The sequence below is a fragment of the Muntiacus reevesi genome, chromosome 7 (assembly GCF_963930625.1).
Source record: "Muntiacus reevesi chromosome 7, mMunRee1.1, whole genome shotgun sequence".
Classification (NCBI taxonomy): Eukaryota; Metazoa; Chordata; class Mammalia; order Artiodactyla; family Cervidae; genus Muntiacus; species Muntiacus reevesi.
This window is the reverse complement of record NC_089255.1, coordinates 18,346,570-18,360,558: the sequence shown is the minus strand read 5'-3', so window position 1 is coordinate 18,360,558 and position 13,989 is coordinate 18,346,570. Positions and strand designations below refer to the sequence as shown.

The window sequence follows — 13,989 nt, the reverse complement described above, 5'->3', positions numbered from 1 at the left end:
GTGCTCCTGGAGCTCGACTCTGGTCTGGAACCCTGACCCAGCTCTCCAAGTGGCTGGCTCCTCCTGCAACCCTCATCATCCTATTTAAAGTTGCAACCCCTTGCCAGCAGGAATGGATAGGGGAAGAGATATTTGGGGAGTTTGGGATGCACATGTGCATGCTGCTACATTTAAAACAGATAACCAAGAAGGTCCTACTCTACAGCATGTGGGACTCTGCTTGATGTTGTGTGTGGTCTGGAGAGGAGAGGAGTTTGGGGAAGATGGATACATACATATGTATGGCTGAGTCCTTTTGCTGTTCTCCTGAAATTGTCACAACACTATCTGTTAATTGGCTAAACCCTAATATGAAATAAAGTTTAAAAAATTTTAAAAAAATTACAATTTCTGCCTACCTCCTCTTCTCCACTGCTGCCTGCTCACTTTCTTCGTATTCTTTTTTTTAAAAAAGATTTTTTGGTGTGGATCATTTTTAAGTTTTTATTGAAATTTTTACCATATTGCTTCTGTTTTATAGTTTGTTTTTTGGCCCCAAAGCATATGGCATCTTAGCTCCATGACCAGGAATCAAGTCCACATCCCCTCTCCTGACAGGTGGAGTCTTAACCACTGGACCACCAGGGAAGTCTTTCATCTACCTTGGCAGCTCGGCTGTTTTCCCAAACACCCACCACCCCCGGTATGCCGGGCACAGAAGGTGACTTGTCAGCATCTGTCTTTTGTATCTCCCCAGTCAGAACACAAGCTCTGAGCACAGTCTTCTTCCACCTGGTGCACCGCTGCGTGTTCAGCGTGGAGCAGAGCATCAGGCACAAGGGGAGATGCTCCAGACAGAGTTGAATGAGTGAGTGAATGGTTGTCATGACTGGGGAGGTAAAAGGCTGATAATGCGAAGACGGGAGAACTCTTGGGATCTGAGGAGACAGAGTTCAGAGGTCAGGAGCAGGCTGAGGGCTCTGTTTATTTCCCTTCCCTGGAGTCTGCGCATGCCTGTGGTCGGCTTTGACCGATAGAGAAGAAGAGATGTCTGGACTTCCACGCCCAGGCCTTACGAAATCTGGCAGCTCCCCCCTCCTTCTCCTGTGTTCTCCCTCCTCCACTTGCTGTGTTTGAGAAGCCCGGTTATACGGAGAGACCAGGTGTGAAGGCGGCACGAGGAGGGGAGGCCCTGTGGCCATACGGAGGAGAAGCAAGGACTCCAGCCCATGGGGAGAGCAGAGACCCCCAGAGACAGGACCCCAGGCATCCGTCCCAGCTGCCTCAGCTGGAGCATCTCCTGTGAGTGAAGAAGCCGTGTTGGGTGGTCCAGCCTCAGTGGACACCGTGTGGAGAAGACACGCGCTGTCCCCGTGTGCTCTGGTCCCTGACCCACAGAATCCTGGAGATAATAATATGGTTGTTGTTTCAACCACTAAGTTTTAGGGAGGGGTCTGTCATACAGCCACAGGTAAGAGAAGCAGCGTCACTTCTCAGGAGTGTAAGTTGGTGGGAAGGGGCACAGGTCTGCGCTTAGGTGAGCCGAGAGGAAGAGCTAGACACCAGGGACACCATCGAGGCCTCGGGTGGAGCCAGGAGCCAAGACGTCCGCTGTCAGGGTGGGAGAGCAGGCGCCGACGCTGCTGTCAAGTTCCAGCACGCCTGGTCCTTTGGATCCCACTGCCTTTGTCCCCTCCCACGTGGCCAGCCCCCAACAGGGTTGACTCTGGGCTTCAAAGAACACACTTTCGGGATCCATATAAAAACAGAACCCAGGAGTAGAGGTGGCTCCTTGAAGCGTTCTCCCTGGAGTCAGTGGTGTGTGTCTGTGTGTCTTTGTATCTCTGCACGTGTGTGTGTGTGTGTGATAGGAGTGTGCTGTCCACTGCGGTGGGGCACTCCACCTGGAGCCTGAGTATCTTTGTGAAGCCACAATGATCAACAATGACATCTGCTGAAACGAACACCACCTGCTCAGGGAGTAAGTTCTGGCTTCAGTTAGTTTTCAAGGCAGTGTTTGTCTTGCACATGGGTGTATGTATTCTTGTGCAGAGCAGTGCCATGCAGAGGAACAAGGGTTTGACTTCTTCAGCCATTGAGGACCTGTGTGATCACAAAAAATTTCCTCATCTGCCTGAGACCCAGTTTTCCCAGCCGTGTTCTCTTTACATGTCAATTTGTTTAGCCATAAAGTAGCCACAAAATGACGTGCTTGCTTTGAAAGGGTTGTCATGAAACTTCAGTTCAGTTCAATTGCTCAGTCATGTCCAAATCTTTGCAACCCCATGGACTGCAGCATGCCAGGCTTCCCTGTCCATCACCAATTCCAGGAGCTTTTTCAAATTCATGTCCATCGAGTCGGTGATGCCATCCAACCATCTCATCCTCTGTCGTCCCCTTCTCCTCCCGCCTTCAATCTTTCCCAGCATCAGGGTCTTTTCTAGTGAGTCAGTTCTTTGTATCAGGTGGCCAAAGTATTGGAGTTTCAGGTTCACCATCAGTCCTTCCAATGAATATTCAGGACTGATTTCCTTGAGGATTGACTGGTTTGATCTCCTTGCAGTCCAAGAGACTCTCAAGTCTTCTCCAACACTACATTTCAAAAGCATCAATTCTTGGATGCTCAGCTTTCTTTTTAGTTCAATTCTCACATCCATACACGACTACTAGAAAAACCATAGCTTTGACTAGATGGACCTTTGTTGACAAAGTAATGTCTCTGCTTTTTAATATACTGTCTAGGTTGGTAATAGCTTTTCTTCCAAGAAGCAAGCGTCTTTTCATTTCATGGCTGCAGTCACCATCTGCAGTGATTTTGGAGTCCCAAAAATTAAAGTCTGTCTCTGTTTCCATTGTTTCCCCATCTATTTGCCATGAAGTGATGGGACTGGATGCCATGATCTTAGTTTTCTGAATGTTGAGTTTCAAGCCAACTTTTTCACTCTCCTCTTTCACCTTCATCAATAGTCTCTTTAATTTCTCTTCACTTTCTGCCATAAGGGTGGTGTCATCTGCATGTCTGAGGTTATTGATATTTCTCCCAGCAACCTTGATTCCAGCTTGTGCTTCATCCGGCCCAGTCATGAAGCTTAAATGATGCAAAATGACCTAGAGTACACCTGGCACATAGTAGGTGCTCAAGAAGTTAGGATTTCCCAGCCTGGGTGACGATAAAGCGTCACCCAGAACTGGCTGCCATGTAGATGCTGTGCTGTCCTCTGGGGAGGTGTACGTGTGTACGCACGCGTGTGTGTGTGTGTGTGTGCATGTGTGAGTAGATGTGTGTAATGAGCACTCCAGTGGATGCTTATTACTGGACAAACTTGAAAACACTGCCAACAACATTAGTTCTGCCCCCTCCATCCTCTTTTTGTACTTTATTCTCCCCAACTTTTTATTTTAGACAATTTCAAATCTCTTCTGCAAGAATAATATAATGAACACTACCAAAGTACATTTTACCTTACTTGCATGTATTCTTTCTCCACACGCACATGCACACACACACACAATTTTACTGACAGACCCATGTGAAAGTAAATTTCAGACTTTGTGACCATCATTCATCCCACCCAACCCATCTTCACATCCAAGAAGTTTTACAGAGGCTCAGTTGTGTCATCTTAAGTACAGGCCATGTTCAACTTTTTCCTCTGCTCAAATGTTCCTGATCACTTTTTATGAGGGTCACTGTCACTGAGTCTATTACAGGAACATGTTATTTTGAACCAAGTGTGACTCTCTATCCATTCTCTTTTTTATCTGCTAGGGGTCGACTGTCCCTAGAGACGTCTGGAGACGGCTGAAGACAGTTTCCCTCCAGACCCTCCCTCCCCCATCCTGGTCACCGCCCTGATCCTCTGGACTCTTCCCTGGTGGCTGATTGATTTAATGTGACATGTAGTTCCCAGAACTGGAGGCTGAGGGATCCAGCTGGGGTCTGGCCCCTGAACAGGGGCTTGTGGCCTCCCTCTGACGGGCAGCTCTCCACCTTCAAATGCAGCCTGTGCTGACGCTGTCATACTGAGCTCGCGTAAACTAGTGTTCATTTCTCACCAACATCCAGGCACCCCATCTAGTTCTTGGGCCATTGATAACAGTGATAGAACTTGATGTGGAGAAAGAGACGGAAACTAACCTAAGCAGAGGCTGCCTGACACGCCAGGCCCTAGAGAGATGGAGATGGGAGGGACACAGGCCGGCCTCTAGGGGGAGCCCAGTGTTGCCCAACATAAGACCTCTCTGAGGGGCTTCCCTGGAGGCTCAGCGGTAAAGAATCCACCTGCCAGTGCAGGAGACATGGGTTCGATCTCTGGTCCAGGAAGATCCCACAAGCCGCAGAGCGCCTAAGCCTGTGCACCACAACTGTTGGGCTTGTGCTAGAGCTTGGGAGCCACTTCTGAAACCGCAGGCCCTAGAGCCCGTATGCTGCAACAAGAGAAGCCACTGCAATGAGGAGCCCAGACACTGCAACTAGAGAGCAGTCCCTGCTTCCTGCAACCAGAGAAAATCCCGAGCAGTCATGAAGGTCCAACACAGCCAAAAATAAATAAACACATGAAATTTAAAAATCAGTTAGAAAACCTCTCTGAGTCTCAGCGTTCCCATTGCTAGAAGTGGACAACATTCCAACCTCTTAGGTCTGTGTGAAGGTGTCATAAGATAGCATGAATGACAGGGCTCTGGCACATAGCGTCTGATTTGGGAGTTGAAGAATAAATGGAATTTGGGGGTAACAGGAATGTTCTGGCAATGGATATACAAAGCTCTGTACCAAACACCCCTGAATCATACACATTAAAATGATTAATGTGGTGAATTCTTTAAAGAGAATTTTACCAAAATAAAAAGAGTAAATTAAGATTTTCCAGGCTGGAAAGGTGAATGGGAGGGTTGGGAGGCAGATTTGAGGCATAATAAGTTTCTGAGCGCTATTGATAATGATGATGCAGGGCAGCATCAAGGAAACAGCCTGTGGGGACTTCACCAGAGATTCCTTTGTCCAGGATGACTTTCAATGTGCTTTATGACCCAAGTCATATTCCACGTTGTTATGCACCAATATAACCCGAAAGACTTTTCAAACACTTCGCTAAGCTCAAGCCCAAGGCTGGGTCAGACCAAGGAGAGTTGGAAGAAACTGTATTCAAGTTGAGAGTTGGAGGGACTTCTCTGGCGATCCCTCTGGATCACCAGGGAAATCCCATTTGAACTTACCTACAACATAGAAACGGACTCAGACTTAGAGAACGAACTTATGGATGCCAGGAGGGGAGAGTGAGGGGAAGCTATAGTTAGGAAGTGTGGGATAGAAATGTACACACTGCTGTATTTTAAGTGGATAACCAATAAGGACCGACGGTACAGCACAGGAAACTCTGCTCAGTGTTATGTGTCAGCCTGGATGGGAGGGAAGTTTGAGGGAGGACGGATACATGTATATGTGTGGTTGTTCACCTGAAACTATCACAACATTGCTAATCAGCTATACTCCAATATAAAATAAAACCTTTAGAAATTAAAAAAAGATTACAAAATAAATAAAAAATATTTTAAAAAGCTGAGAAATGGAGTTGTATGAATCAGCATGGTGGGCTCCACACTTTCTGCCCCCTGGGGGAGGTTTAAAGGGATGTCTGTATGAATGTAAAAAAAAAAAATGAAATCTGAAGAAGTGTGCACATCTGAATATTTTATCTTAAGTTCCTCATCCAAGGTTGAGGATTCGTGTAAGCCAGCAGGCTGAAGGCCCATGATTCCTGTCCTCTTAGGGGTCCAGCTACCCCCAAAGCCAAAGTCCCACAGACCAACCGGCCTCTAAGGGCCTGACTCCTCTCTTTAGAAGGCTGTGTAGTGTGATGTGAATAGACATGGAATAAAGCCCGAGAAAGCACAGACGTGTTAACAAAGCTGATTTTTAACACCAGTTTATTGTATTTTTACAATAATAAAAATAAATTAGTCATACACAAAAATAGTTGTCATTTTTGCTGAAGAGAAAGCAGACTACTTACTCATATAATTTGCCTTCTACCCTCCACCTCTTTAAGCAATAATTGACACCAAGGGTGACATGGGGTTGATGGAGTATTCTGTGGGTTCCCTGCTCCTGGCTGTGGAGTTGACCACCCAGAGCCCCCCTCAGCAGTCACCAGCAGGGACCCTGGAGGTGTGGGCAGAGCAGTGGGTGCCTCAGCTCCTGTATACCCCTCCTTGCCCCTGCCAGGGGACCCTGCCCCCTTCCCAGCTCCAAGTCAGCCCCCCGAGCCACTTACTGCTGGTGACTCTGATGAATGAGGCAAGACAAAGAGAAGGGTTGAAAAAGACCCCCGTATTTCCTTCTCCAAATATTTGAGGGTGAGGAGAGGGCAGATTATATGAGCAAATATGATATTTAAGGTGGAAAGGTGGCAATCCAGACAGACCTGTTTTCAGGTACAATCCCAGGGGTAAAAAGCCCCTGAATGAGTCGAAAAGTAGAGTAATTTCTATTTGATCTTAAAAACCAAGGAACTTGGCTAATCAGTATACTTAAGTGTATCCATGGACTTAGAATGAGACGCCATGTGCAGCAACTTTCTGGGGAAGCTGGTTAGTAGGATCAAATAATTTTACACAAATGTGGATTGAATATGTAAATAAATACCTATTAGGTCCCTTTAAAATTAACATATTCTAAATAATAGAACTATTTTGGTGTAGTGACTCATTCCGCGGGTCGAGTTCAGAATACACATTTCCTATAAACATCTTGTATTTACAAAGAACAAAATAATAAGTTATAACAAAGTATATCCTTCCGTCAAACTGAATGGTGGGGATCTGGGGGTCAAGGCAGGTGGAAATCAAGTTTGTATAACAGAACGGCTTTCCTCTCACGGAGGCAAAGGGCTCAACATCTGGAAGACGCTGAGAAAGCCGTCTGGAGGGTCCCACCCCATGGGGTCACTTTTCCTTGGCACGATGGTTATCTCTCACTGTCAGCCACTGGAGAGAAAGAACCAGGAGTGTGGTGCAGGGTGGAGAGAATGATGGTGCTCCAGAAAAGATGCAGGAAAGCAAAGTGAGTTGAGACAGAGATGGTATTTAGAGGGTCCTTGTCTAGTCGAGGCACTGCCTCCATCAAGGTGTGTGACCCCAGGCAGGGAACTAGCCATCAGGATGTTTGGTTACTCATCGTCAAAGCAGGACCAGATAGGGCAGCTCTGATCAATTGGCTAGTGTTTCTCTGAGGCATGAGGTCACATTCTGCTCTTGGGAGGAGTGCAACACTGGGTTTAGAGCGGTAGTCATAGCAACAGGAAGTACGTGTGCTGTGTACTGCCATCCCAGACCAGGTGAATCACTTGCAGCTGTTCTACTTACAGAGTCACCGAAGTCCAGACTGGAAGGAATCTTAAAAGTCCTGTTGCCCCAGCTAGTTGCTCAGATCCCCCCACCCTCTTCAGCATCCATGACACATGGCCATTAAGACTCTGCTGAGACCTCCAGGAGCGGGTCAGTCAGCAGTAACTACCATGGAGTCCTCTACCTTCCAAAGGTGCTCATGTGTAGAAAGCAAGCTCTCCTGCAAGAGCTAAAATCTGCCTCCCTGCAGCGTTCACCTCCTAGGATGGCTCTCCTGGTGCTTCCCAAACCTCTCCTCCAGCCTAAACATCCTCTTGAAGTCCTTGCACTGCTTCTCACAGTCTGCACCCCTCCTCAGGATCAGGCATGCTCATCTGAATGGTATATGTTATCAGCATTCTTCTTAAAGTTTACGGCAATCACAAATAGGGTTCACCAATGTTTTCTCCTTATGCCTGAAAGCTCTGTGGCTTTTTGTTTGTTTTGGGGGTTTTTGTGTGTATTTTGGGGAGGGGGTAATTTCATCCCACTTTCTTGACCTGCATTGAGCTCAGCCAACTGAAACTCTTACCTGCTCCCACATTGTACTTCTATAGTTTTGTTTTGAAATCCAAAGGTGGGACTTTATCTTGCTTCCTGGTGAATTTCGAAGATCTAGGTTTTATTCTAGTCTCTCAGACATTTTTGGCCCTAGAACTTGTCATTTAGCTGTTACCACTCCAACTTCTTGGCATCCACCAATTTCATTAGGAAGTTGTCTAATTTCCCACCTAAGCCACACTAAAAATGTTTCATATGGCAAGGGTGCAGTGTCGGTCCCCACCTGCCAGGCTGACAGAGGTTCCCTCAGGTTTGATGATTCAATCTTTCCTTAAAAGGGAAATCATATTTCTTTCTACCACTTACATGTGTGTCTTTGATATTAGAAAATGGATGTTCAAATTAGAAAAAGACAGCCACAGGTTTAGAAAGGCATTAGTAACATCTGGGTTTCTCTCTCTGCCACACAACTTGATAGCAACAAATGAAGACAGTGTCCCTCGTTTTTGTCCCTCTGGAAGGCCACTCTTTTTTAAACGAAGGAATCATGAAAGCTAAACCCTTTGGGGGTGAGTAAATGATAAATACTCCAATAGCAGTGGGCCAGAGAAGTAAGGCATGGGGACAGACAGGGACAGTTGTGAGTGTTGCCGTCATCCTGGCGGGGCTCACCTGGGTTCCCACCAGCGTGCAAGCAGCAGGCAGTGAACATGCCCTTCATGAACTGAACCAGCTCTACCTGGTGGCTGGGTTTACAAGCTCTTTTGTTTCAGTGCCATATTTCTTATATTGCTCCTTTTCTAGGGGGAGAAACAAGAGTCCATGTAAGAATGGGAAGGACGGGCTGTCCTGAATAGCCTTTGCCCTTTGCAAGGGGCACGCTTTCCTTTTCCAATATGTGATAGTACACACACACACACACAAAAGCAAACTATTTCTGTTTGGAACTTTCTTGATTTTTCGGTGAGAATAGCACAGAACTTAAATTCATCTACTTTTAAAATGCAGAGCAGGGACTGATGCAATTTGGTTTGCAGAAAAAAAGTATTAAAATGTAAATTTCAATTCTGCATCATGGCCAGCTATGGGAACAGACTGAGGAGATGGGAGATGGAGGGTCATGGGAAGGAGAGGGTGAGACAAGGGGGACAAGAAAATGGGAAAGAGGGATCTCTGGAAGGAGAGAGGAGCATTGTCACTGGAAATGCTACTGGACATGACCATGTGTGTTATGCTAAGAACGGAGGCATTCAGATGCTGATATAAGAAACTAAGAAATTAGTAAAAACTGAGTTTTTAAAACAAGTTGATAAACCCCCGAATCTAGTAACTCATGCCCTTTCCAGACAAATGAATTCCAAGACTAGCTCAACTATTTGTTGCAAGAGGAAAAAAAGACGCTCACTTTCAGTACTTCTTTCCCCTGAAGACCTGGGGTTGATTCATTTGCTCCTACCCAATTCCACACCTGGCAAGATGGCCATTCTCATGGGAGCATCCCTGATCCTTTAGAGCACCGTTGGTAAGATTTAGGGACACTGTTAGACGTCAAAGAGACAAAGCCCCAGGCCAGTCATGAGAATCCTGGATTGGAAGAACCTGGGATGCTCACTTCCCACTTGGTGGAGAAAGCCCTTTTAGGCTGGTGAACTCACTCATATGGCAGCCATACCTCTGCTGTGTTGGGCAGTCTGGATGGCTAGAAGATTTCCCCTTCATTTAAGCTGAAATCAGCCTTTCTGCTCTTCCACCCATTGATCTTGTTCTGCCCTCCAGCATGTAAAGACAGCCTCCTCCAAGGAATCCTCCAAAGGACTGGCTTGTTCAGGAAGATTAGAGAGCAGTTGCAAAAAGGATACCCTCCCCTGGGACGAGAAGCAAAGGCAAGTGATGAAAGAGCGAGAGAGTGAGTGCTGGCTAGGAACCAGCCATATGCTTGGCTTCTCTGGTCTGCTTTTGATTGGTGGGCACGGGCCTCTGCCCTGCTGCTTACGGCACAAGTTATATAAGGATCAGGAGAGATGGGTGTGCTTTTGGAAAAAGGTGACTGGGGCTCTCCAGAAAGAGAAGGACACTTATAGTAAGGCCAAATAGAATTTCTGAAAGCCCAAGGGTAACGCGAGCATGATGGGGTGTGTCAGATACTGCTTCTAAAAGCACATCATCATCAAATTAGCAGATTTTTGGGTTAAAGCGCTCATGGGAGAAACTCAGTTGCTATAAATTTCAAAGCAAACATTTTCTTTGAATGGGAAATAGGCCCAGGACCATAGTACTAAATAAGACAAATTTTCTTTACGCTTCCAATTTGTTCAGCCTGATTATTTTTCTTAGTGGGTGTAAGAATATACAAATATATATATATATATATATATTTCCCCCTTCTTTTTCTTCACTGATTTTTTTTCAGATAGATTATCTTCCATACGCACTGCATTCTCTTTCCACCCTGAGGCCTTGTGAACTACAGAGTTACGTGAAGCGAATCAAGAAGGACCCTACTGCTGTGGCCACTGTGGAGGAGTTCACAGCCCCCTTTCCCAGGCTGACTGCATTAATAAAGATCTTAGTGCTCACACCTTGGAGGGGAGATACGGTTTGTGAGTCATGGGGCAAGGTGTGTGTAGGGGAGGGGGCAGGATGCAAAGAGAAATCCACAAATCAAACCAGAAAGACCCAAGGGAGACTCTTTCTAATATAAACATAGGATTCTTACTGGGATAGGTTGGCTGGACTTTCCTCTGGGCGATGTGTGGTGAAGGCCCAGGACAGATGACTGAGGAAGAGGCAAGAGCCCAGGGGGCTACGGGGCTGTGTGCTCTGGAAATCTGCTCTGGGTGACAAAAAGTGACCTTGATGTAGTATTCCAGGCGTGGTGTCTCCCACTGGGGAGAAGAATAATTATTTAAGGCAATCACCTTGCTACCACGATGGCCTTCTTATCTCATGGGCTAGTTCTGCTAAGGATGGGGTTCAAGAACCCATGCAGAGTCCTGTGATTTTGTGGGGGAAGGGAAAAAAGAGACTCCTGAAACAAGTGAGTGCAGGAGATCAAGACTTGACTTTGGACCAGAGGAAAGAGTTCAAAGGTCTAGGCTTTGTTTGCTAAGTGGGAAACTTCTGAGCCTCTTGGTCTGAGAGGAAGCCACGTTCTGCAGATGTAGGACTTCTGGCCAGGCCTCGGGGTAAAGGTTTTGTGGTCAGACCGCAGGGGTTGGGACTGACCACATGGGTCAGTTCATGAGCCCATACCTGGCAGGTCAGTTACCTAAGCTGAGTCTCAGTTTTCTTGTCAGTAAAATAGGGACCATAATTAATTCTCTGCCTCCCATTCTGGGGCACCATGAGCCACAATGAGCTAATATCTCCGACTATACTTTCCAAACAATAAAGCACTAAACTGGCAAGAGATATTTGTGTCATAAGGCAGGAAAACAGCCTAAGGTCTTTGAGCATGAAAATAGGCACAGCCGGGCTGAGGTAACAGAGAAATGCAGGCATCTTAGCAAGCCTTAGGGGGGCCCTGGGGTGGGGGTGCTGCCTCCTCTGACTCTCCCTGGGGCACTGATATTGGAAGGGCCTGCAGCGCCAGGGACGAGGCAGCGCCCAGACAGGGCCCGGCCGCTGACTTAGAAAGTGCCAGGATGGAGGCAGCTGAGAGCTGAAGGCACTCCCCACCGCTTGGTCTGCAGAGAGCGCAGGGGCCAGGCTTCTGGAGGAGGGGTCATCAGTTCATGGTGATGCTCAAAGGACAACCGTGGCCTTGCTCTTGGGCACTGCGTGTACACTTTACGAAGGCAGGGTGCGGACTAACTTGACTGGCAGCTCCACAGGCCAGGGGGGCCCCAGTAGGGCAGCAGCCAGCCGGTCCCACCGCTCACAGACTCCCGGACCTGCCCACGGATGTGGAGTGGGATGTTATCTGCTCCCGAGGAAGCCCGAGTGCCTGTTGGCCACGCGCGTGCAGGAGGCGCAGCACGCGGTCTTGTAGTAGTTATAGACGCAGAGTCTGGCCTGGACCACCACGTTGCAGTTGTAGTACCGGTCCTTGCAGTTTTCATCTGCAGCAGAGGAGAATGGAAAAGACTTTGAGCATGAGGAACAACCTGGACTTAGGGAATGAGAAAGAGCAGAGGGTGTGGCTATTCGTCCCAGTCCCCCTGTTTACTACCGATGGAAGGTGTGAGTGTGGGCTGAGAGCAAGGTTATATATATATTTTTTCTTCTTTAAACATGCAGCTGAAATCTGTCCACTCTGACCTTAAGGATGCTGGAACCAAATCTCTGAATGCATTTCCATTTTAATTAATTCCGATGTAAGTTTCTCTTTGCTCGCCATCTGTGCTATCAATAGCTACCTTAAACTACGAAATTTACACCTGAAGGATGCTGACCCCCTCTGAACTCCATGACTTTGCATCCAGTCACAGAGAGACCTAGATGAATCTGGCATTTTGACACCAGAGAATTTGATGGAGATTAAGAAAGATGAATCTTTTACTGGAGGGTACGACTCCCTACTTACCAACTTCAGGGACACAGTCCTGAGGGTTACAGGATTCTTTTTCTTCTGGTTTCAACTGAGGGTCACAGAGATTACTTAGGGTCATGTCATCTGCCAGACAGCGTACTTCCCGGACGCGGAAACCACCCTGACAGCTCTTGGAACACTGTGAGGGGAAAGGAAGAAAGTTAGACTTCTTGGCAGCCCATTAACTCAGCACACTGGAGGAGGCAGATTTTGGAAAATACTGACATCTACCAAAGGAGACAATATTAAAACAAACTCCCCTGCACCTTCTAATCAGCTTCAATGCACATCTACTCATGGCTAGCCACGTCCCATCTGTACTGTTCCAGGATGACATCTCAAATTACTTTGAAGCAAATCTAGACATCATATCACTTCCATAATATTTCAGTTTGTAGCACTAAACAACCAAGATTCTTAAAAAATTACCACAATACCATTATTACACCTAGAAATTAATAATAGTTTCTTCTCTTCAAACATATATTCCATTTTGCTTGTGAATCTCAATTTTATTTTAGATTTTCTAGCTTTATTTTGTAGTTTAAAAGTCCAGTTACAATTTTCAAAACCCGTTACTGACATATCAGCTTTCTAAAATAGAGATTTTTTGGGGTGTGGGGATCAGGGTCCACACCAGGTCTGTACACTGCAGTTGGTTGATAGGCCTTTTAATCCATGGACTCCCTCCCCTGTGTTTTTGCCCTTGTACTTTAGTTGTTGGAGGAATGGAATCACCTGTCTTGAAGAGTTTCCCACAGTTTAAGATTTTGCTGAGTGCATCCCCTGTGATACAGGCTAACATGTTCCTCTATCTTCCACATTCCTCACAGATAGGATGTTGAATCCAACCTATTCACCTTTATCAGGTGCAGGTTTGATTTGTGTGCATGTGTGCGTGTGTGTGTGTGGTGAGACTACTTCATAGGATGTGTTTGTTTAGTTGTCTCTCTTTGGAGGAGGTCAACACTCACTCAAGAGCAGATCCATTAGTTCATCTGGAGTTGAAAAATGGTGATAATATCCTAATACCACTTCTTCTTTTATAAGCTGAGAATCTAAAGCATTCCCACTCCTTCTTCACTTATGTTTACTGTCTGGTTACCCAGTGGTAAGGCTTGTTTAGGAAAGACAGGGCAAATGTTTGATTATTTTCTTTTATTTATCAGTTTTCAGAATAATGAGTTGGTTCCTCTAACATCCTACAATGGTGGATCCTCTAATTAGTTTTTTAATCATTGTAAACTTATTATATATGGATGGATTTAAATTTATTATAGATGGATGGATTTAAACTTATAAAGGGATGGATTATAGATGGATGGATTTCATTTAATGCATGGCAGTTATTATTTTTACTGATGCTCATTGATGCTCCATCAATGGCTATCCAGAGGTCAGAGTTGGTTCTTGAGCTCTTTAGACATGAACTCATCTTTAAGAACCTCCTTACTGCCTGGTATAAAAAGTCATCCTGATTTAATTTATATCTATACAGTCCCAGACCTGAAATCAGACATTTTTCTTTGGCTCCTTTTAGTGGAGAATGGTATTTTGGTGTCATTTTATTTTATTATTTTTTTTGGTCTCAC

The 13,989-nt window shown here is 46.0% G+C and overlaps 1 protein-coding gene across 3 annotated transcripts in view; it reads right to left on the bottom strand.

The window, feature by feature from the left end:
• Positions 1-5,887: 5,887 nt before the first annotated feature.
• THSD4 (thrombospondin type 1 domain containing 4) overlaps positions 5,888-13,989 on the bottom strand; it is a 630,546-nt gene continuing 622,444 nt past the window's right edge. For all 3 annotated transcript variants that reach the window (XM_065940121.1, XM_065940122.1, XM_065940123.1), the window contains 2 exons: positions 12,392-12,536; positions 5,888-11,927 (listed from right to left, as the gene is read on the bottom strand). In XM_065940121.1, the coding sequence (XP_065796193.1) occupies positions 11,785-11,927; positions 12,392-12,536 (288 nt within the window). In that variant the 3' untranslated portion in view covers positions 5,888-11,784. The remainder of the gene's footprint in view (positions 11,928-12,391; positions 12,537-13,989) is intronic.